Consider the following 20904-nt stretch of genomic DNA (forward strand, 5'->3'; position numbering starts at 1 on the left):
TGAATGGAGTCTTGTGGGCCTATGTTTGTGGGTCTGACTCAACCGGGCCTCCGGGCCTGGGAGGGGTGCCTTCCTACTTCCCATACCTGGGAGCCCCCATTGTGTGGGAGAATGCAGAATCTCACGGTTCTCAAAGATCTCAAAAAGGACCTTGGGTGCTGGGAAGGGTGGGGCAGGAGGGGCACTGAGGGGCACAGGGGGAGCCAGGTGCCTTCATCACCTCCTCGGGAGTCCAGCCATAGGGAAGGCCTGTTGGAGACTCTGCCCTCTGGGATCGGGGGGTGCTGGGGCCGTGCTCAGGCCACAGAGAGTGTTGGCACAAGGCCAGGCCCCTACCTGGCTCTTTAGGGGGGCCCTGGCAGGAGCAGAAGATTTCGTCCTGGGGCCACGTTGAGTCAGCCTCTCTGGTCCAGAGGGCGAATGTCGGGAGGAGGGTGCATATGTGTGTTGAGGGGGCGGGCAATGCCCTCCACTCTGCTGTTTACCAGGCTGTCTTCCCTCCCAGGGGGACCAGGATGACCGCTCGTACAAGCAGTGCCGGACCTCCAGCCCAAGCTCCACCGGGTCGGTCAGCCTCGGGCGCTACACCCCGACCTCACGGTCGCCCCAGCACCACAGCCGCCCAGGTACTTAGCCCCATGGCTTCTTTGCCCCGGTCGAAGCCATACTTCTTGTTGCTTTCCCTCTTCTGACTCTCTTCCTTTACACAACTGGAAAAACGACAGGCCGGGTGTGGGATGGCCAGCGAGTGATGGGAGAACCTGGCCAGGTCACGTGTCCACGAAGGTTGGCCCCTCGTGTTGGGAGGAGAGGACCGCTGCAGAGGCAGCCGGTTACCCTGCTGGTTAGAGGAGCCGGCCGGTGAGACACACAGGCAGCAGCGAGCGCTTAGAATCTAGCTGATGTTTCGGTCGCAAGAGACGTCAGGAAGCTAAAGGAGCATAAATGTGGGAGCCCAGAGGTCCATTAGTCCCGGGCTCTCGGGGTCTGGGAGGGTTTGAGCTGTGAGGGCAGTACCGATGGCCAACAAATAGAATATCTGATGACACTCTTCCCCTGTAGCCGGGTTGGTGGCCCTGAAGACAGCCATCCCTGTGGGAACATTGGTGAGGTTTACCGCCCCCTCCCGGGAGGGAGACGCCCGGGGCAGGTGCCCTCTACCCCCAGCCCGCCTCCTTCCCTGCCTGGCGCCCAGCTGTGTACTGTTCACCCTGAGCTTCGAAAACTCATCGTTGCCCTCGGTGTGTCACAGCCCCAGGGACACTCCATGCACACACTGCCTTTGTGAGGGATTTCCCAAGCTTCTTCCTCCTTGGCCAGCCGCTGCATGACTCCATTTCCACGGCCACAGGCTACCGCTCTAAGTTCCGCAGCCTCGTGGAAAAATCAACTCATTCATTTGCAAAGTTATTTTCATTGACTCCCTGCAATGTTCTTGGAACGTCCTGCTCAGTAAGTGGAAAGTGGATGAATGAGTGAGCGAGCCAGGGAGTATGTGAGTGAGCAAGTCCGTGAGTGTGTGAATGAATGAGTGCATGAGTGAGTGAGCCAGTGAGTGCGTGAGTGCGCGAGTGAGCGAGTGTGTGAGTGAGCCAGTGAGTGTGCGAGTGTGCGAGTGAGTGAGTGAGTGAGCCAGTGAATGAATGAGTGCATGAGTGTGTGAGCCAGTGAGTGTGTGAGTGAATGAATGAATGAGTGTGTGAATGAGTGAGTGAGTGAGTGAATGAGTGAGCCAATGAGTGTATGAATGACTGAATGAATGAGTGTGTGAGTGAATGAGTGAGTGGGCAAGCGACTGTGTGAGTGACTGAGCATATGAGTGAACCAGTGAATGAATGAGTGTGTGAGTGAGTGTGTGAGTGTGTGAGTGTGTGAGTGAGTGTGTGAGTGAGAGTGAGTGAGTGAAAGAGAGCCAGTGAGTGAGTGAATGAGTGACTGACGAGCGAGCAGGTGAGCAGGTGAGTGAGGGGTGAGGGGCAGTCAGCCTCCTCCAGCGCCCGCTCCGAGGGCCCCTCTCCTGACCCCCGACCACCGTATCGCGGGTCATCTGGGCTTGTTGGCTGTGCCTGGCCAGGTGCTCACCTCAGAGAGCCACGATGTGTCTCAGCGGGACGAGGCCAGGTGCCCGTCAGGTGCACGCTCGCCCTGGTCTGGCCAGCTGCTCTCCACCTGTCTTTGAGGCCAAGGAGCCCCCGCGTGGAGGGACAGGCTGGGCTCCGGGGCCAGGGCTGCCACCCTGTCCCTCAGAGGGCCGGGCTTCCTCCCTCGGAACCTGGAGCAGACTGGTCTAAAGCCTATTTGGTGGCTCCCCCTCAGGTGCCTCAGAAAGGGGTGCCTTCCTCGGGAGAGGAAGGACAAACGTTCCTAGCGCGGTGGGGCCTAGGAATCTTTTGTGGCTTTGCGGCCAGCGAGCCCGGGGTGGACACTGACTTGCTCTCTGTTGCCCGCAGCTGGTACTGTGAGTGTTGGTACCAGTAGCTGCCTGTCCCTGTCCCAACACCCAAGCCCTACCTCCGTGTTCAGACATCATTACATCCCCTACTTCCGAGGTAAGGTGCTCAGTGCTGTGGGCCGCGGGCACTCGCAGGGCGTCCGGCCACGTGTCTGTGTCTTGCTGTCCTGTGTCCGCCGCATGGCTTCCCCGAGCCCTGTGTCTCTGCCCGTGCTCCCCGCTGTGTGTCTCGTGGGTCCAGCCCTGTTTCTGTTGCTGTGTCAATGTTCCTGGGACGAGGACAGAGGGAGCTTGCTGTGGGAAGGAGTGAGTAGTGAGGAGCCCAGTGAGAGGGTCAGGAGGCTAGGAGCTCCCTCCCCTGCGCCAAGCCTGGGGCCTTGTTCCCAGAGCCTTCTCCCGTTACCCCCTTTGATTTCCCACGTCAGCTCCGCGGGGCACAGGGACCGCTCGCAGCCGTTATCAGGGGCAAAAGCAGAGGAGGCTGTGATTTGTCTGGGGCCTCGGGGCTCATGGTGGCCGGGGCTGGACGCACACCCTGCAGGGCTCCAGCTCCTGCCTCCTCCCGGGGCACAGACCCACCTGCCCTCCACATCCCTGCACAGACATTGTACACCGGTCATACCAGGAAAATGGCCAAGCTCGTTTCCGATAGGGTACAGACTGATTGTGTCCCCAAGATCCGTATGGTAAAGCCCTAACCACCCACATGACTGCATCTGGAGATGGGCTCAGGAGGCCGTTAGGTTTGCATGAAGTCACTAAGGGGAGGCCCTGATCCAGTGAGATCGGGGGCCTTACGAGAAGAGGAAAAGACACTGGAATCTCTGCGTGTGCTCAGAGGAAGGGCCTCACGGTCATGTGAGGATAGGGTGGCCGTCTGCCAGCCAGGAGGAGGGCTCCCACTGGAAACCAAGCCCTGCCACACTTCCATCTGGGACTTACAGCCGCCGAGCTCTAAGAAATCCATGTCTGGCGCTTCGTTATGCAGCCCTAGTGGCCCGAGACACTGTAGCAGGACGCTCCGGGCGTTAGAGGAAGCAGCAGCGATGTTCTCACTGATGTCCCCCGGAGGGGCATTGAGCCCCCCATTCTGGACAGCTGCAGAGTGGGGCATGTCCCTCCCGATGGGACCGGGAGGCGAGCCAAGCACAGCTGGCCCATGCTCCCGTCTGATGGTCTCAGACGGGGCTCGTAGAACTTGCACGTTCCCTTACATATGTCACCATTGGTTGCTTTACGTGCCCCCCACCCGCCCCCCGCCTCGGTCTATGGAGAGCAGAGCCCCCGAGCATCGGGACCTGTCCGGACAGCTCAGAGTCTGACTCTTCTGGATGTACCGTTTCTCTTGAGAAGCAGCAAAGCTGGACATGGTGCGTCCCCTGAGCAGGAAAGCAGCCAGCACGGCCCTGCCACAAGCATCCGTGGGGCCTGTGCGTGTCCTGTGAGCCGACAGAGCACTCCATGCAAACCAGGGGGAGTTTGGCTAGTAGACGGGTCATGGCAGGTCACCAAGGAGATGCCTCTTCTTCGTTGGCTCACGGGTCCAAAGGCCCCTGGACACACAGCTTTCCCCCGACCCCCCATGGCTCTGCTTTGGGTGTGGCTGTTCCCCTGGGGGCTCTGGAAGAGGGGTGGCCCGGAGACGAGGCCCGGCCACAGGACACTTGCCGTCTGTGCCGCGGTTGCCTTGCTGTTCCAGTGGCCCCTGGGTGCTGGCCGGACCACAAGGGGAACCCCTTTGGCCGAGACGAGTCTAGGCTGGGGTCTGGGGCCAGAGCAGACCCTGCAACCCTGTCCCTCAAGTTCTTACCCCTCCAGGGTAAGGAAAGCCAGCATGGACCCTCAGCCAAGGGCGGGCCCCAGGGCGGTGACTTAGACCTGCAGCATGCCCGCTCCAGGCATGTCAGGGGGACCAGCACCCCCTCCTCAGCCTTGTAGGGAAGGCCAGGGAGGGGCAGAGGGAGAGACAGCCGGTTGCCCTCAGGCAGGAGCAGGGACGGCCCTTCTTCCACCCCATGGTGGGGGACATCATGCAGACAGGCTCTACCCCCTGCCCACCAAAATATGATTCAGAAACCATTCGGAGCCTGGCCTAGGGCCTCTCCCAGGGGCAGGAGCACAGTCCCCGGCCCTGTGTGGGTCCTGCGGCCTTGGATGCAGTGTCTGCCCGCGTTCCCTCCTGGCTGCGTTGGCCGCCCATTCCCTTTGTCAGGAGTCAGACAAAGCCCCTGCCCTCCTGTCTGGGTCAGATGCAGGGGAGCCCTGACCCCACAGCTCTGCCCCACACCCAACTTCCAGGGCCATCTGGGACCTGGGGAGTGCCCAGCCCGTTTACAGGACTCCCCCCAGAGGAGACGAAGGCTCAGACGATGATGCTGGCCTGAGATCCCAAAGCCCCGTGGGGCAGAGCCGAGTTGGCCCTCGCTCACCAGCCGTGTCGCCCATGGGGCCTGAATCACCCTCAGCCGCGCGGACGGAGCCTGTGCTCTGCGTGAGGTTCCCAATCGACCGCACGCCCTAGCGCATCCAGCCCAGGGGTGTTCAGCGGCCGCTGTGTCAAAGGCCTGTCCTCCTCCCAGTGGTCACGGCCCCGGGGTCCCCCACCCTCCCCGGGAAAGCCTTTCCTGGCCGCTCCTTGTGGCACCCTTAGCATCTTCGGCTCCTCTAGGTGGAGATTACCCTCCGAAAGCCAGCGTGGGTGGAGGGCTCCCCAAGGAGAGCCGTACCCTCGCCCCAGCCGATACCTGCCCTGACCCAGCTAGATGCGGACAGGGGCCCCTTGCTTTCCTTCTCCCTCCTTGCTGGACCCCCATCCCAGACACACCTTCCTCCCCCCGTGTCTCAATGCCCAAGGCCACCCCCTACCAAAACCGGCAGGCAGCATCAGTGTTGGCGGCAGTCATTAGCACTTTAGTATGAATTTCAGACCCCTGTATGTCTTCTGAGGCAGTGTAAGGCTTAAGCCCGGCCTCTCCCCTGTTAAGGAGCAGGCAGGTGTGGAAGGTCAAGCGGTGGCGGTGCTGCCAGGACCTCTTCACTGGGCTGCTTACTGACCAGCGAGACTCCCCCGACGTGGCGGGAGGGGAGGGGAGGGAAGGGGCTGCTGGCGCAGAGTCTCAGGTGAGGGTCTGCTTCCCACTCACTCGCTGTGCCCCAGAGACACCTCTTTATCTGGCCCCAGTCCCTGGGCCGTCCACCTTACTGGGTGGTTGTGGTCAAGGCTCGGACGGCCCGTGGTGGTACGCTGCACACGTGAGAACCCACACACGTCTTGCTCATCGTCCTTAACACGACCTTGCACGCGGATGGGAGCTGGCTTTTCTTCTTGGCCACCTTGAGCAGATGCGACAGGAGCCGACCCAGGGCAAAGCTGGGACGATTGAAGAGCAGAATGAATAATGGGCATTGGATTGTCACCCAGTGAGTGAGACGAGGGCCCGCGAGTCCATGCTGACATATATAAAGAAATGAGCAAGTGAATAAATGAGGGAGGAGGGACAGTCTCCAGAGCAGGAGAGCTCCCAGTGACTTACGTGGACATGTCACCCTCAATGAGTGCCCCCCACCCAGTCCCCAGGTGTGCGTGGTACACGGTGACCTGTCTGCTAAGGGCATGGAGTGGGAGGGCCGGGAGGGGGACTGTGCGCTGGGGAAGCCTGGCAGACCCCACCTCGGCCAGGGGGTCAAGGTTACCATCACAGAGACCGGTCACGTCGATGGCAGGTGCCCTTGACCTGATGGGACGGGAGGGCACTGCGGCCCTGGGGTCTTCCTCCCGAGAACCCACAATCCCCGTCTGAGCACGAGCAATAATCAGACCAGTCCTCACGGAGGGACGCCGCACAGAACACCTGCCCAGGACTCCTCACGACAATCATCGAAAACCAGGGAAGTCTGAGAAATTGTCTCAGCCCAGAGGGGCCTGCGAAGCTGGGAGGACATGTCCCATGATGACCGGATGGGATCCTGGGACGGGGGAGGGGATGCAGAATCTGAAGGGTGGCCTTTAGCCCACACCAAGGTGACGACGCACGGCGGTGACGGAGCGGTTACCCACGGGGAGACGGCTGCACGCCCGGGACTGCCTGACCCGCTGCACAGTAACCACCTGCTTCAGCTTTAGGGAGAAGAAGCCCCTCCCCCCACCAGCCGTGGAGGTCAGAATCCGACCTCCTTCCCGAACTGCCCCCAGAGCCCCGAGAGCCTGGTCAGCAGGGGCTTCTTTTCAACGTCACCACACAGCCAGTCTCTCCTCTGGTTTCCCCGCATCCGTGGCGACATCGGTGGTTTGGGGTTTCGCTGCTGAGGCCCAGGGAGGAAGCTGGCCCCGGGGCAGTGACTGGAGCCTTGCGGGTGGCACAGCGAGCAGGCCGGAGCTGGGCCTCACCGGGACCCCGGCCCATCCCAGCCCCATCCCTCCTGCAGCAGGCGGCCAGGGTGCCGTGAGTCCTGCGGGGCTGCTGTGGGCATTTCCGTGAGCTCATGTGAGCAAAGCACCACAAGGGGCCCTGCGGGGGGTTGATGTTACCCGTGTGTTTTATCACGATGAGGTGACCCAGTGAGTCCAGACAGGGGAAGGGTCAGCGGTGCCTGGGTCTCTCAGGGAGGCTTTGCACCAGGGCCTTGACCCAGGAAGGGTCTTGACAAGTGGGGAGGATTGCAAAGGAGATTCTGTTGGGGGTGGGGAGGGGTAGGGAGGCTGGGAGGAGGGGATGCGAGGAGAGACGTCTCAGCCTGGGAGCAGGGGGCCAGAGTTCGGTGATCTCTGTGGTCCTGGACGGCAGGTGTGGCTGGGCGTCGTGGACCCTGCTTCTGCGTCTGCGTCCCCAGCTGCCCCTGGGTCTCAGGCCCCATGAGGACCTGCCGAGCACTGTGGGTGCTCCCCAGAGACCAACACACACACACACACACACACACACACACACACACACACACACACACACAGGCTGTTGCTTGGGCTGTAGGAGGACACTGCACTGTAAGCTTGGGGACTGGGGGGACAGGAGCCCTGCCACACGTCCCATCGTCTGCAGCCACCTGGGCAGGAGCTGGGTGGACGAGGGCGCGTGACGTCTGGCAGAAGGAAGTGAGCTGTTCGAACGAAGCCTCCCGGATTCGCCGGGCCGAGCCCGGAGCACACCAGGCTTAGTGGTGACACCCGCAGTGGGCCGTCCTCGGCTGTTCCAGAGCCTGTGCAAGGAGATATTTTAAAGCCTGCACCTCTGCCGTGTTTCTTTGCCCTTGGGGATGGATCCCGTCACAGCCGCTGCTGGTAGAGCCGATTGGCCATCTGTGGTTTCCTTTATGTGCACATGCGACGATTTCCCCCAGAAAGAGCCCGAAAGCTGCCGCTCCCCAGGGAGCTGCAGAAAGGAGCCTGGACTGGGTGTGTGCGGCACAGGGGGTGTGGCTCGGGGCGGGCAGGGTTCACACGGCGACAGGGGGACAGTCATAGGCTTGAAGTTCTACCAGCGCTGACGGGCAAAATTGGCTCCCAGGCTCAGGAGGCTGGATGCTCCGGGCTGTGGTCAGCAGCTCTTTTGTGGTCTGAGCCCGGTTTGGGCTGCGGGTGGTGGCCTGCTCAGGCTGAGTGCCCACCCCTGCCCCTCCGTGGCCTCCTGGGTTCCCGGTGCGCCCAACCCAGGCAACAGCGCGCTCTGAGCCCACGCCTGCTGCGCCCTCCAGTCCGCATCTAGCCCCGTGGGAGGGCGGTTTCCCTGCCGGGTCAATCAGGGCGCTGCTGCTTTGAGCAGCTGCAACTCGCAGGGGCTCCTTCCTAGTCAGGAGGGCCCCTCCCTTTGCCAGCAGAAGGGTTCCTGGGGCTACCGGGAGAGGAAATGAGGGGTGCCTTAGGAGTGTCTTGCTAAAATGAGCTGTAAACCCCATCATCCAAAGTGTTCGATGCCATTGCATTCTGTCTATCGTGTCATTCTTTAAATAGGTGCGTGGGGGGGGGGGTCACCCGGGAAACTATGGCCGTCTAAATTTGTGACTTGATAATCCAACCTTGATCAGAACACAGAGATTACAAATCCAGATGGGATGAGAAATTGGAGCCAGAATTGGAGAAATCTTTTCATTAAATTTGCCAGAAGTAGCTTTATTTAGGAACGTGGTAGCTGATTAATCCCAACTCGCTGTCATTCTCCCGTAGCTGGTAAAATCCTACTCAGGGGCTTTTGGGGACCAATTTTGTAACCCTGTTCTGACTGACTGATTTGTGGCTTCTCCAAGAAAGTGGCATCTTTTTACACAAGGGTACGGAGGGAGGGAGGCTTCAGTTTTGGTGAATTTGCAATTTTCTGGGTTCAAGCACTGGCCGGGGCTAAATGGCAGTCCAGCTGTGCACCCCGAGGAGAGTGGGGTCAGCCGAGCCAAGCCGACCTTCCCACGAACTAGCAACTCGCAAGCCCTTTGCCCTTGGAACTACTGCTCCTTGCAATGGGGCCATTGGAAGAGGTCCACTCGAGGTTGGATTAACAAGCCACGGGGCCCAGTCTGGAAGTGTCAGTGGGGGGCACCCTCCCTTCCCTGGGCAGAGCGTTGCGGGGCTCCACCAGCCAGGGGAGAGGTGCTCACTGGGAACCAGCATTCCTACTTGACGTACTCTCCTTTGCCTTCCCCTTCCTCTCTTCTACCTGTCTTTGCTCTTCCGTCTGGAGGCAGTGAAAGTGGCCGGAGCACCCCCAGCCTCTCGGTGCTCTCAGACAGCAAGCCTCCCCCCTGCACCTACCAGCAGGCGCCTCGCCACTTCCACGTCCCAGGTAGGAACCCAGACGCGTGATTGGGCTTGCCACGCCGAGCGTCTGATTGCACGGAACTGCTGATTCCCGACCCTCTCGGCAGCCCCCCCAATTCTGAGGGTTTGCACACCCCCCGCTGGCGTGCACTGGAGTTTCCCCCAAAGCCACACAAACACCAGGGAGACATTTTTGCCCTCCCAGGAATGTGTTGGAGAGAAGGTGCTGTCCGGCCGGCTGCCCACTCTAGCTGCCTCCCTCCCTGCGCCCCCTGAACTAGGTTCTGGCTTTGGGCTGGGTGATGCTTGTCTGAGGTGTGGGTCCCAGGCATCAGTCGCTTGTGAGCCTATCTGGTCACTTGGAATCTGGTGGCCAATGGCTGCTTTGGAGAAGCAGCGGGTTAGAAGCCAGTGTGTTCGCTCACCTCGCTCTTCTCCTCTTCTCTCTCTTCTTTCCCAGACACTGGCGTAAAAGATAACATCTATAGGAAACCCCCTATCTACAAACAGCATGGTACAGTCGGATCTCTTCTGCTGCTGTGTTCCCTGCATGCCTGTTGCACCCCTTTGCTTCTGGATGCTTCCTTTTGCTGTGTTCCGATCGGGGATGGGGAGAAAGGGCAGATTCACTAGTGGGCTCCCAGGGCCTCGGCAGCAAAGACCACGAGGGCACATCTGAGTCAGGACACGGCTGTGTGCTCAAAGCCGAGGCTAACACTCTCATCGGTGGGCCTGGGGTGGGAATTCATCACCGACGGCGGATTTCCGGGGCTTCAGTTATGCCACGTTGAGGGACACAGCCAGACTGACGTCAGCCGACATGCTCAGGGACAAAGGCTTCCTGGACCCCAACCCGACCCAGCTGGAATTTTGGAAAACAGAACAAACCAGATTTAGTCATTCATTCCTGTGTTTTAGGAATTTCTGAGGAGAGAGTGAAGAGCTAGCCTTCAGCCAGAGAGTTTTGTTGCATCAGCAAATAGGGGCTAACAGGCCTAGCAGTGAGGGGGGCTCTCAGCCCCTGGTTTCCCTCTCCGAGGTGACCGCCCACCTCTGCTCTGAGTCGGCCTGGGACAGGTGCATGGGCTGCAGGTGGCTGGAGCCATGGAGCAGGAAGCAGAAGGCTCCAGGTCTTCCTGTGCTTCCTGATGGAATTTCTGGGTGATTTGGGGCATGTGGCTTCACCATCCTGAGCCTCTGTTTCCTCATCTGCAAAATGGGACCAATCCGTCCACTTTGCCCTCTTCACAGGCTGGTTATGAGACCAGGTGGAGTAACGAATGTGGAAATATGTTCTAAACTGTGAAGTGCTGTGCACCTGATGGGGAGACGGGAAGAGAAATTCCCATACTTAAAGTCCTGGTCCAGATGCCCCCAAAGAAAACAGCCACGTCCCCCGTCCACAACCACGTCGCTGTTAGGAATCCTACAAAAGCACGCTTTCTGTGACTTACTGATTAATCAGTGGTCTGATTATACAAACACAATTTCTGATTTTTCCTTGAGTGCAATAGGCCCTGTGCTTTGTGCATTTCTTCCTCTTCCCAAGAAAGAAAGGGATGGATTAAGCTCTCGGGGACCCAGGAGGCAGTGACTCTACCCTCTCAGCTAGGGAAGCTTGGAGCACAGATGTTCTGGAGGGATCAGAGAGGGATGGGCCAGTTAGACCCTACAGCTCTTAGAGATTGTCCAGACCAGCCCCTTGTTGCTTCAAGTGGGGAGACTGAAACCCAGGCGAAGGAAGGAGCAGCCATGTTGAGTGCTATCTTACCATCAGGGTGCCCGTGTTCACGCCTGCATGGAAAGATGTGTGTTCTGTGCTTGTCACAAGTGGCCTTGGCTGTCTTGGCCTTTTATGAACCTCAGACATGTAATTAACGCCTGTGCTGTAAGAGGGGCCGGCCTCTTAGAAAGCAGAGGATGCAGTAAATCAGATTATGAAATTGTTCAGCACCTTCTGAACAAGCCCGATCTAAGACAAAGAGCTTCCAGCCCTAAGTCCTTTGACTAAATTGTTCAATGGAGACATTTTATTTTACTGTCATCAGCGTGAATCCTTGTGTGTTTTTTTTAAGATTTTATTTATTTATTTGACAGAGAGAGACAGCCAGCGAGAGAGGGAACACAAGCAGGGGGAGTGGGAGAGGAAGAAGCAGGCTCCCAGCGGAGAAACCTGATGTGGGGCTCGATCCCAGGACCCTGGGATCACACCCTGAGCCGAAGGCAGATGCTTAACGACTGCGCCACCCAGGCGCCCCCCTTGCGTTGTTTTTAAACTGGATATGAAGTCCTCTCCTATCCAAAGGCAAGGGAGGTCCTGTATGGCTGAACGCTGAGCAATGACTGAAGCCCATTTATCGTTTCAGAAATCTGGCATACTGATTCTTTTAGCGAGTAGACCTTGTAGAGTACCTACTCTCCACCTGCATCCGGCCACGTTCGAGGGGTAAACGTGAATACAGCCTGTCCTTTGTGAATGGAAATGGGCTGTGGACGGGGGCTCGGCGAGTGTGTGCTCCGTCCTTTACCAGGTTTCCTTAGGGAACGCTCCAAAAATAACGTCTGTGTTAGGTTGTTTGTTGGTTCCTGCTATATTTGAGATGTTTTGATTTTATAAGATTTCCTCTATCCCAGGTGGAGCACATCCTGTCAGAAGTGTGTGTGCGTGTGTGTGTGTACACACGTGCATGTGAGCATGCATGTGCGAGCATGTGTGAGAGCATTGTGTGAGAGCATGTGTGTACAACCATGTGTGAGCATGCATGTGTGAGCATGTTAGCGTGTGCGCATGTGTGTGAGCGTGTGAGGTCATGCCTGTGTGAGTGTGCGAGCATGTGTGTACGACCATGTGTGAGCATGTGCGCATGTGTGTGAGCGTGTGAGGTCATGCATGTGTGTGAGCATGTATGAGAGCATGTGTGTGAGATCATGTGTGAACGTGTGTGAGACAGCATGAGTGTGAGCGTGTGAGTGTGAGAGCACGCCTGTGTGAGCAGGCATGTGCATGTGCACCTGCACGCACTCAGCAGAGTCACCCCCCAGTTGTCCCTCGGGGGAGACACTTGAGAAGCCACTATGTTGATCTCCACCTGTCTCGAGACAATGGACGTTGATGTTTCATTACTGGGCCATTTAACTAGTTTAAGATCATATGTCCAACCAGTTTAAAAAGCATAGTTTTTAATTAATGCATTTGCTTCTTGGTGCCTTCTCTCCAACCCATGGAAAGTTTTCTTAATCAGCATCACTCTTTTCTGGTGCTCGTGTCCCCTTCCTGTTTTGGGGACGCGACCTCCAGCGCTGATGTGGCCTCCTGCCGGCCCTGCAGTGGGGCGCTGGTGTTGAGGACAAGGGGGGCTCACGCTTGAGCAGCTGTCGCGAGGGCATCCCCGTTCTGTGCGGGCGCCCCACAGCTGCCAGCACGTCACCCGCTGGCCCGTTCTGAGGTTGGCACCACTCAGGCAAGGAGCCTGAGACTGGGGCCGACAAGTGGCTGCTCTAGGGCCCAGCTGGTGTCACGCCCCGGTCTGCCTGACCTCCGGCGCCTGACCCTTCTGCTCTCGCTGTGCAGTATTTAGGTCCCAACAGCACGTTTTGTACTATATGAGTTCCAGCTCTACTTGGTTATGATTTAATGACTTTTTAAAAAAATAGTAAGAAAAAAATAGAAGAAAGGAAGCAAAAGGAAGTGAGTGGAAAATTGAAAACAGAGGGGGGCAGGACAGGACAGGAGCGGAAGAGCCCTTTCCTGCATAGTTGGGGACCGACATGGGACAGGCGGGGAGCGGCGGGACATGGAGTGCAGAGAGGACCCAGATGTCTGCAGGCGCTCGCGGTGGGGGGGCCCCTGACTTTGGTGAGGCAGGCGTGGTTCCCGACATGGCCGCTCCCCATCTCCACCCCGAGAGTGGGTTCGAGGCTGCCTCGCTCTCGGGCTTTGTGGGCGTTGGGTGAGCCCTGCTGATGTGGGCGTGGAGCAGGAGCGTTCCAGTGGTAGGAGCCCCTCGCCGGAGCGACGCTGTGCTACGTTTTAGACATCTCAAAGTGAATTCCAGGGAAACACAGAACACCTCCCCCCACACCCCCCAGGAAGCAGAGTGTCCAGATGCAGGGACAGGGCTAGCTGTGTCACCTGTAAGCAAAGGACAGCTCTGCGACAGCCGTGGCAGTGGATGCCCGGGCCCGGAAGCAGGAGATGACAGCTCACCCCGCACCTGCCGCTGTCCGCTAGCGGAGGGGAGCTCGCTCCATCCTCCCCCGCAAACCAGTCAGCAGACGGGGCCCCGTGGGGCACGCACGCTGCTCCTCTGGTCCCTGGTATAAAACTCCCGTGTCTCCCTGAGATTCCTCTGTGGTAGGGTCAAGTCTCATTTTGGTTTTGGGGTCCTGTCTTGGGACGGGAGGAAAGGGAAGGCCGGTGGGCTGTGAGTCTAGAAAGAACATTAGAGGCCCGCCAGTCTCCTGGTGATGCCTCCGACAGAGGGGCCCGGGGCTCTCCCCGGAGGGCTGCTCATGGCAGATGCATCCAGGCTCGGAGGGCACTGCCTTGTTTGCTGGGACAGACACACTCGAGCCGATTTCCTGGGTCGTCCTGCATTGATCTTTCTTCTCCTGACACTGAGACACCATGCTGCCCACTCGACTCAGGGCTATTCTCTTGCTCATTCCTCATTTGCGGACCCGGGCTCCTGGCGTGTTACAGCGTCTACACGCATTACCTCGTGGGGTCCTCACAACCTGGGGGTGGGCGTCATTTGCCCATTTCACAGATCAGGAAACTGAGGCTCGGAGCTGTTCAGGAAGCAGGCTGCATATAATACAAAGTGCCAGATGCTGTATTTTCCCACCCCTGCTCCCACGTCTGGGCCTCTGTCGTGTGTGGCGTGGGCTGGCACGTTTGGCCTTTGGAAAGCCCTTGGTGATTGAATGTGGCTGAGTCGTACGCTCCTGGTAGAGCAGAGGAAACTTGCTCAGTCCTGGTGGGATAGCTTCCCCGTCAGGGGGCGGGGCATTTCTTGAGCCCCGAGGTGGCTCCACAGCCAGAACAGGTCTGGCCCAACCGGTCGCCCTCAGCTGTGTGAAGTCCTCAAACCCAGGGAGGCCTTTGGGCCCCACGGCCTGAATTCCAAGGGCTGGGATTTCATATCCCAAAGAGCCCTTTGTTGTCTTTGTACTTGCAAATTACCTCCGCTCTAGTGGTCCATTTGGGGGCCACCCAGGGCTTGTCAGGGGTACGCTCCCTGACGGTCACCAGTGGACCTGGCCCTGGCGGCCTTCTCTGGGTGGGACAGTGGCTGTGCTCTGGAGCTCCAAGTCCCCGCTGGCCTGATCGTCCCCAGAGCTTGCTGGGTGGCCGCCTAGAGTCACGGCGGATGTGTGGCCAGACCCTCAGGGCTCTGCTTCCTGGCGACCGCTGTTGTCTAGGCCACAGGCGAGCCCTGGACGGTGGGCATGCAGCCGTCCTGTCCCCTGCCTCTGTCCATCACGACGCCTCTCACGCAGGCTCCGCCCGTGGAGAGATCAGGGTTTTATTTTCATTTTATTTTAAATCACTGTCTCTCCTGGAAGAAGGAGAAACAGCCGTCGGGAGTAACAAAACATCAGTGTATCCAGACCGCTCTTCAACTGTGACCTTATCTTGTCAAGGTCCTGTAGCCCAATCCCCAATTTCCAAGCTCTCGGGCCTGATGTCAGTCTTGTCCTTGGTGGTGCACAAGGCAGGGTGCTCCAAAAGGCTCGAAGGTCCAAGCCCTCTGCAGGCTGCAGGTAAGGAGCCCACCCTTGGCGTGTCCTTACTGTGGCCTCGGTCTCCGTGGTGGGTGGGGAAGGAGCCTGGGTTTTCCTTTCATTGTTCCGTGCATGGGGCCCGTGGCTTAGTACGGGAAGCCCTCAGCTGGGCGTGGAGCACTGCCGGATGCCCTCATGTGATGTACTTGACCTTACGTGCTTGGAGATACCGTCAGCCCCGTGGGGTGACCACCCCACCCCCACCACCAAAACAAAAAGGCCAGTGGAGAATATAGACACCTGACCGCTCAGCCCCAGCTAGCGTTCGTGGTGGACACGCTGCGGCGAAGTGAGCTTTTGCCCCTCCCGGTCCACTGCGGTCACCTCTGGCTGTAGGTCAGACCTCCTTTACCTCTCTTCACGGACTTTCTCCGTGGCAGAACTCACTGATGTTCTGTGTTTTGTGGGCGGCAGGCAGTGAGGGGACCAACGGCGGGGGGGGGGGGGGGGGGGGGCTTTGGAGACAGACCACGTGGGTTCCCGTGTCAGCCTCTGCCACCCCCTGTGCCTGGTCTTGAGCAAGACGTGTCATGTTTCTGAGCCTCAGTCTCCCGATCTGTGAACGGGGTGGCATGGGGATACGCAGGAGTGCCTGTGAAGCACCCGGCTGAGTCGGACACGGCAGGCCCTGGTGGGCCAGACCCTCCTGTTCCTTTAGGGCTAAACTGGGGAAGTAGAGAGTGTGTTCTAGAAAATGCCAAGTGGCTGCGTCTGAACACACGGTGCGATCTCAGGGTGCGGGGGGTGGGCTGGCCGGAGTTTTAAGACCGTGTCTCTTCGCACACCTGCTCTTGGTTCGAAGAACCGTCACGAGGGAGGGTGCATGGCCACGGCCTGTGGGCCTCCCGTGGGCTTCTCCAGTGTGTCCTGCCCCCGGCCCTGCAAAGGCTCTCGTACTGTGCACCTTGGCTTGATTCCTTTCTGTTTCTGAGCACGAGGTGAAGTGGGAACCGTGGCGGGAATGCCCAGAAGAGATGGTCTATCTCCTTGACAAGCCGCCTCTTCCCTTCTAGCCGTCAGGCGACCGGATGGAGAGGACGGAATTTTCGAGCAGGATAACAGGAAGGTAATGCACGGGCAGGTCTGGTGGAGCGCAGCCTTGCCCAGAGCCAGTCTGGTTCTGTGGGGGTTCCCCAGCCGAAAGCTCAGGCTCCCTCTCTCGCGTTCTGCTATGGATGGGCCCCACGAGGCCGCACGCAGTAGGGACCAGATTTCAGAGGTGGCCCCGCCAGCTGCCTCCTCCCACCTGGGACTAGCACGCCTCCTGCCACCGTCCTCGTTCCACGCCCCTATAACCCGGTTACCCTCCATCACCAGGGCGATGTCTGTGAAAAGAAAGGAAAATGAGTCCGAGTGCATTCCAGGGGCATCCGGGTGCTGGCTCGGATCAGGCGGCGCAGAGGCTTCCAGTAAAGGGTCCGAGGGTAAAGAGTGAGGCTCTGGGGGCCGGGCGGCTCTGCTGGGAAAGCAGCCAGAGGCAATGTGTGGAGGCAGGGGTGCGCCTCTATGGGCAGAGTTTGGCCCCCAGAGTGTCCCGCCCTGGCTTGAGGGAGGGCAAGGGCCCCTGGCTTGTCTTGAAGGCAGGAAGGTGTGTGCAGGGAGAGCCCATGCCTGGCTCCCCCGTGCGCCCCCAGGAGAAGCCGTTTGGGTCCCTGACCTCCCCCGACCCTGTCTCCTCATCTGTAGCGCAGGACAGCCCCGTTGCTGATGGTCTCAGTGTTCACGTGGCTTTTTTTTCTCTCTCGGCAGAAGACCAGCTGGCTGATTCTCAAGGGGGATGCAGACACTAGAACAAACTCTCCAGACCTAGACAGCCAGTCTTTGTCCCACAGTAGTGGGACCGATAGAGACACTCTCCAAACAATGCAAGGGGACAGCTTTTACTCACGTGAGTGGTTCTTTTGAGCAAGGAGCTGTAACTGTGGCATGAGAGGCCTCGCAGCAAGGGGGCCCCACAATCTGGAACCCATCCCCCAGACCCCAGCCTTGCTTGTTAAGAAATCTAAGGAGCAAACAGGTAGGAGAGCGGACCCTTTCTGTTTGAGTTCCCCCGGATGTGGTTAGCTCGAGTGCTACTCGTGGGCATGCCAATGTGTCACCCAGAATGCTCCAGAGCTGCCGAGAGCCCAGAAAGCCAAATAGGGCTCCTGGGTTCTATTGCAAAGAAGGTCTCCCGGGCTGCCAGGCTGGAAAGCGGGGGGCCCGTTTCCCTCCAGAGCAGATGTAAGCATGGTCCAGGCGGGTGAGTCCAGACTGGGAGTCGATGACAGGCACAGCCACCCGGCACTCAGCCTGGGCCAGGCTCCGGGGAGCGGGGACATCCCGTCCACAGGGAGTATGGGGACAAGGGACCGCTGCCTGACTCTGGGGGTCAGAAGGGCTGAATTAGGAGGGATTTTCAGATGTAGGGCAATGCTCCACATAGTGCTTAGAATTGCACATTATAGGGGAAAAGCACAGCCCGCAACGGTGTGATGCCCTCAGGAGACCCGGACATCGTCTTTGGGTCCCAGCAGGTGGTTTCCTGTGGGCACGCGTGAGGCTGAGCTGGGACGTGGAGGGCGGACAGGGGTGCGAGAAGGCGGAGCGCAGAGGCTGGTGTGGCCGTGAGACAGGCCCGAGCTCAAATCCGGGCTCACCCCGATGGGACGCGTCCCGCCGGCAGGCCTCAGCTCCGCCAGTCCGCCCAGCCGGGTCCGTAGAGACAGAGGCGGTGACACGTGTGTGCGGCCAGCACTCTGCCTGCCCATAGTAGGTGCTCAGCAAACAGACGACCATTGTCACCCTCATGCTCGCGACTAAGAACTGGAACCGGTTGCACACACGGGCGCGCTCGGTGGGAAGAGGAGGGGCGGCCGGGCCTTGCCGTTGGTGAAGAAGAGCTTGGAGCAAAGCAGAGGGGCGCTGTTTCATGTTCAATGTTTGCAAGCCGACTTCGTGAGCCCCTGTGCCTCGGCCCCGCCGGGGGAGCAGCACTCTGAACGTGGGGCTCTCTGGGCTGGCACACGGGGTGGGTGCCACTGCAGGAAGACCCCGCCAGAACAGTCCCCCGAGTGACTCGTCCACGGTGCAGCACCCCTCCTGCGGCAGGTGCGGGGAGGATGCAGGCGGGTGCGGGTCCAGGACTGGTCACAGGCGGACCTGCCAGGCAGCTCCCTGGCAGCTGTCCCGGACCTGGGGCATCGTCATGTTACCCATGGGGCCCAGGAACTCTCAGGAAGAGAGTGTCTGAGGACCTCAGGGTGGCCTTTTATGGCTTCCCGTCCTCCCCTTGCTGGGTGGTGCTAGGCCCCCCCACCTCCCGCTGACCCAGGGATCCCTACTTATATCTGCAGCCCACCTGTGGGGGGGCACCACGTGGGGAGAAGCCTGGCCGCGGGCCCCCTCCGTGCCGCTGACCTGCCCTGTCGCCTGTGTGTGCTGTCTTTGCCCCAGTGCACAGCCTCCTCGCCTGCACGTGCTGGGACCAGGTGCCCAGGGCCATCCCAGGAGCCCCGTAGGCGGGAGACCCCCCACGAGGCCCCCAGGCTGTGCGTGCTGTTTTGACTGGCCAGTCACACACCTGCAAGGTCTTGTTTCGGCTCCGTCCCCTCGCCCTCGCTGTTGTCTCCCTGTCACTAGCGGCACGCGCAGCCACAGTGGGGGTCCCGGTGCTTCTCCCCAGGGCGCACCTGTCTGGCAAGAAACGCCTCACTTGCCAGAATCCACATTCTAACGGGGGAGATTCCTCCATAGTGCAAACGAGCGTGTGCGCACACACGTGTGTGCGTGTGTGTGCGTGTGTGTGCATGTGCGCATGCGGCCTTCCCCTTCACGGAGCTTGCTTATGACGATTATGACAGTCCTGTCATTCCTCCGCTTTCTACGCTGTTCCCATGTTGGTTCCTCTGAGGGGGAACCCACCGTGCAGCCATTGCCGCTGTGTCGTTGCCTCTGTCCTGAAGACCTTGCCTGGTGCACCCGCGTGCGTGGGACTAGCAGCCGGGACCCAGCTACTGCTCACGCCTACATCACGCGTGCCTTGCTGCGTGCTGGCCTGTCGAGAACCCGGGGCGGGACGGGCAGGGCTCCTAAACTGAGGGTTACGCACCCTCTTTCCTCGGGGCTCCTTTCACTCTCCCCGAGGAGCTCCCACCGTGTGCCCACGCACACCAGTTCCATTTGGAAACGACTGCTACTGAGCAGAGCATTTGCACGCGGCAAGGCACTCCCCCACCTGCACCCCGGGACACCATCTGTAGCGCGCCCAAGGAGGGTAGGACTGTGACACTGCACACAGTGGGCGCTCAATAAATGTTTGTTGAATTGAGATGCATTAAATTCAACGGGTATTTATTGAGCGCCCACTCTGTGCCAGACGCTGTGTGGGGCGCCAAGGGGGCGCCGAGAAGACAAGAGCCGCCCCTGCCCCTGGAGAAGCGTGCAGGGAGCTGAGAGAGGCAGAGACACCAACAGGAGCAAGCACCGTGCAGCCCACCACCGCCCGCCCGGGGCCTCCGTGGGCCGATGGGGCGGGGGCGCGACTCATCCCGTTCATGACCCCATCGGCACATCTCACGCGGGCCTGGGCTCATCATTCGGTCATTCATCCATCCCTCCACCACACATATATTGAGCACCTACTATGTGCCTGGCACAGTGCTAGGCAGCGGAGAGCCAGAGGTGAGTGTGGCCCAGTCCCCCTGCCCCAGCGGACGGGCAGATGATTGAGCAGCAGCCATGAGCCGCTGTGGTGACATCGTCCTCCGAAGAGGGCCTCACTGACACGCACGTCGGATCGGACGACTGTGACTCTCTTTGGCCCGCACTCGCGCCTTATTAGGACTGTGCGTAACGTGCTCAGTGACCAGCAAGCCTGATTTCTGCACAGGGAAGGGGTGACCTTGAGTTTTTGTTATGCAGAGAGGGTCTGAGCCTCCCAGGATGAGACTCACTGTCCCCACAAGAACACGAGGTGATGTAGGGCCCCTCCCCCAGAAGACAAAGGTCCAGCTGGCTGGGGACCCTGCCCAGAGGACTCAGTGACCCCTAGAAAAAGCCCAGGGCTTCCAAAGATGCAGGGCATTCCTCAGGCTCCAGCACATGAGAGGGCTGGCGGAGGGCTGGAAACTGAGGCAGCACAGATGGTGGTCCCATGGCTTTGGCTTTTGCGTCACCTTCTGTGTCCCTCCCTGTGGAGTCTTGTGTTTGATGGGACATGCTTGTCTCCACCTGCTGCCCACCACTGCTGGGGGTCTGGCCCAGGGCCAGGCTCGGGATTGCGGCCCTAGCTCCCTCCCAGCGCTCGCGGGGCCTGAGGCTTGGTCACAAACGGCCCGTCCCTTGTCAGTCCTCGGGGGGGTGACAAAAATCATTCCCACATTTCCTAGTCCACGAGTGAAAGAACGAGGCACCGTGATTGGCTGTGTGCCGATCTCTTGAGAATACCCGGTGTCGGCCGCGCGCCTGGCTTAGGTCTGCCCCGTGGCCCCGAGGGGTAGAACCCACAGACACCAGGACTGAAGCAGCACGTCAGTGCCATCTCCTCGTTCGCGACAGGCAGGACAAGGCCCCACACTCACCAGATACTCCCCGAGCGCCTGCTGTGTTACCGCACTGTTGCGGGTGCCGGGGTTGAGCAGGGGACGACATCCCTGCCCGGAGGGGCCGGCAGGCTAGTGGGGTGGGGGCTGAGATCACAACAAAGTTAGGAAGTGTGCGTCAATGCCCCTCAGGTAAGGAGCCCAGGAGGTGCTGGGGGCAGTGTTCAGTACGGTCAGGGCAGGGAGACTGGATCTGAGCAAGACTTGACGGGGGTGTAGGCTCGAACACTGAGGCTGCTCAGGGGAAGCCTGGTGGGGGTGCAGGATGGCGAGGGGCTGCGCGGTAGGGGTGAAGGTGACGATGCACAGGGTCATGGAGGACTCGGTCACCTGGGGAGGACTCC

At 59.6% G+C, this 20904-nt stretch overlaps 1 protein-coding gene across 20 annotated transcripts in view; it reads left to right on the plus strand.

Moving 5' to 3' along the window:
- ABLIM2 (actin binding LIM protein family member 2) overlaps positions 1-20904 on the plus strand; it is a 143853-nt gene that overhangs the window by 97149 nt on the left and 25800 nt on the right. For 5 of the 20 annotated variants that reach the window (XR_008958419.1, XR_008958418.1, XR_008958420.1 and 2 more), the window contains 7 exons: positions 506-626; positions 2451-2549; positions 9115-9216; positions 9652-9705; positions 14838-14957; positions 15992-16044; positions 16728-16866. Coding sequence is in view for 3 of the 20 variants with exons in the window: in XM_057309710.1 (XP_057165693.1) it covers positions 506-626; positions 2451-2549; positions 9115-9216; positions 9652-9705; positions 14838-14957; positions 15992-16044; positions 16728-16883 (705 nt within the window). In the remaining 17 variants the exon portion in view is untranslated. Of the gene's footprint in view, positions 1-505; positions 627-2450; positions 2550-9114; positions 9217-9651; positions 9706-14837; positions 14958-15991; positions 16045-16727; positions 16884-20904 lie in introns of those variants that run through there. The other 15 variants (XR_008958424.1, XR_008958425.1, XR_008958428.1 and 12 more) reach the window with 8 other exon arrangements.

Source organism: Ursus arctos, unplaced genomic scaffold (genome assembly GCF_023065955.2).
Source record: "Ursus arctos isolate Adak ecotype North America unplaced genomic scaffold, UrsArc2.0 scaffold_9, whole genome shotgun sequence".
NCBI lineage: Eukaryota > Metazoa > Chordata > Mammalia > Carnivora > Ursidae > Ursus > Ursus arctos.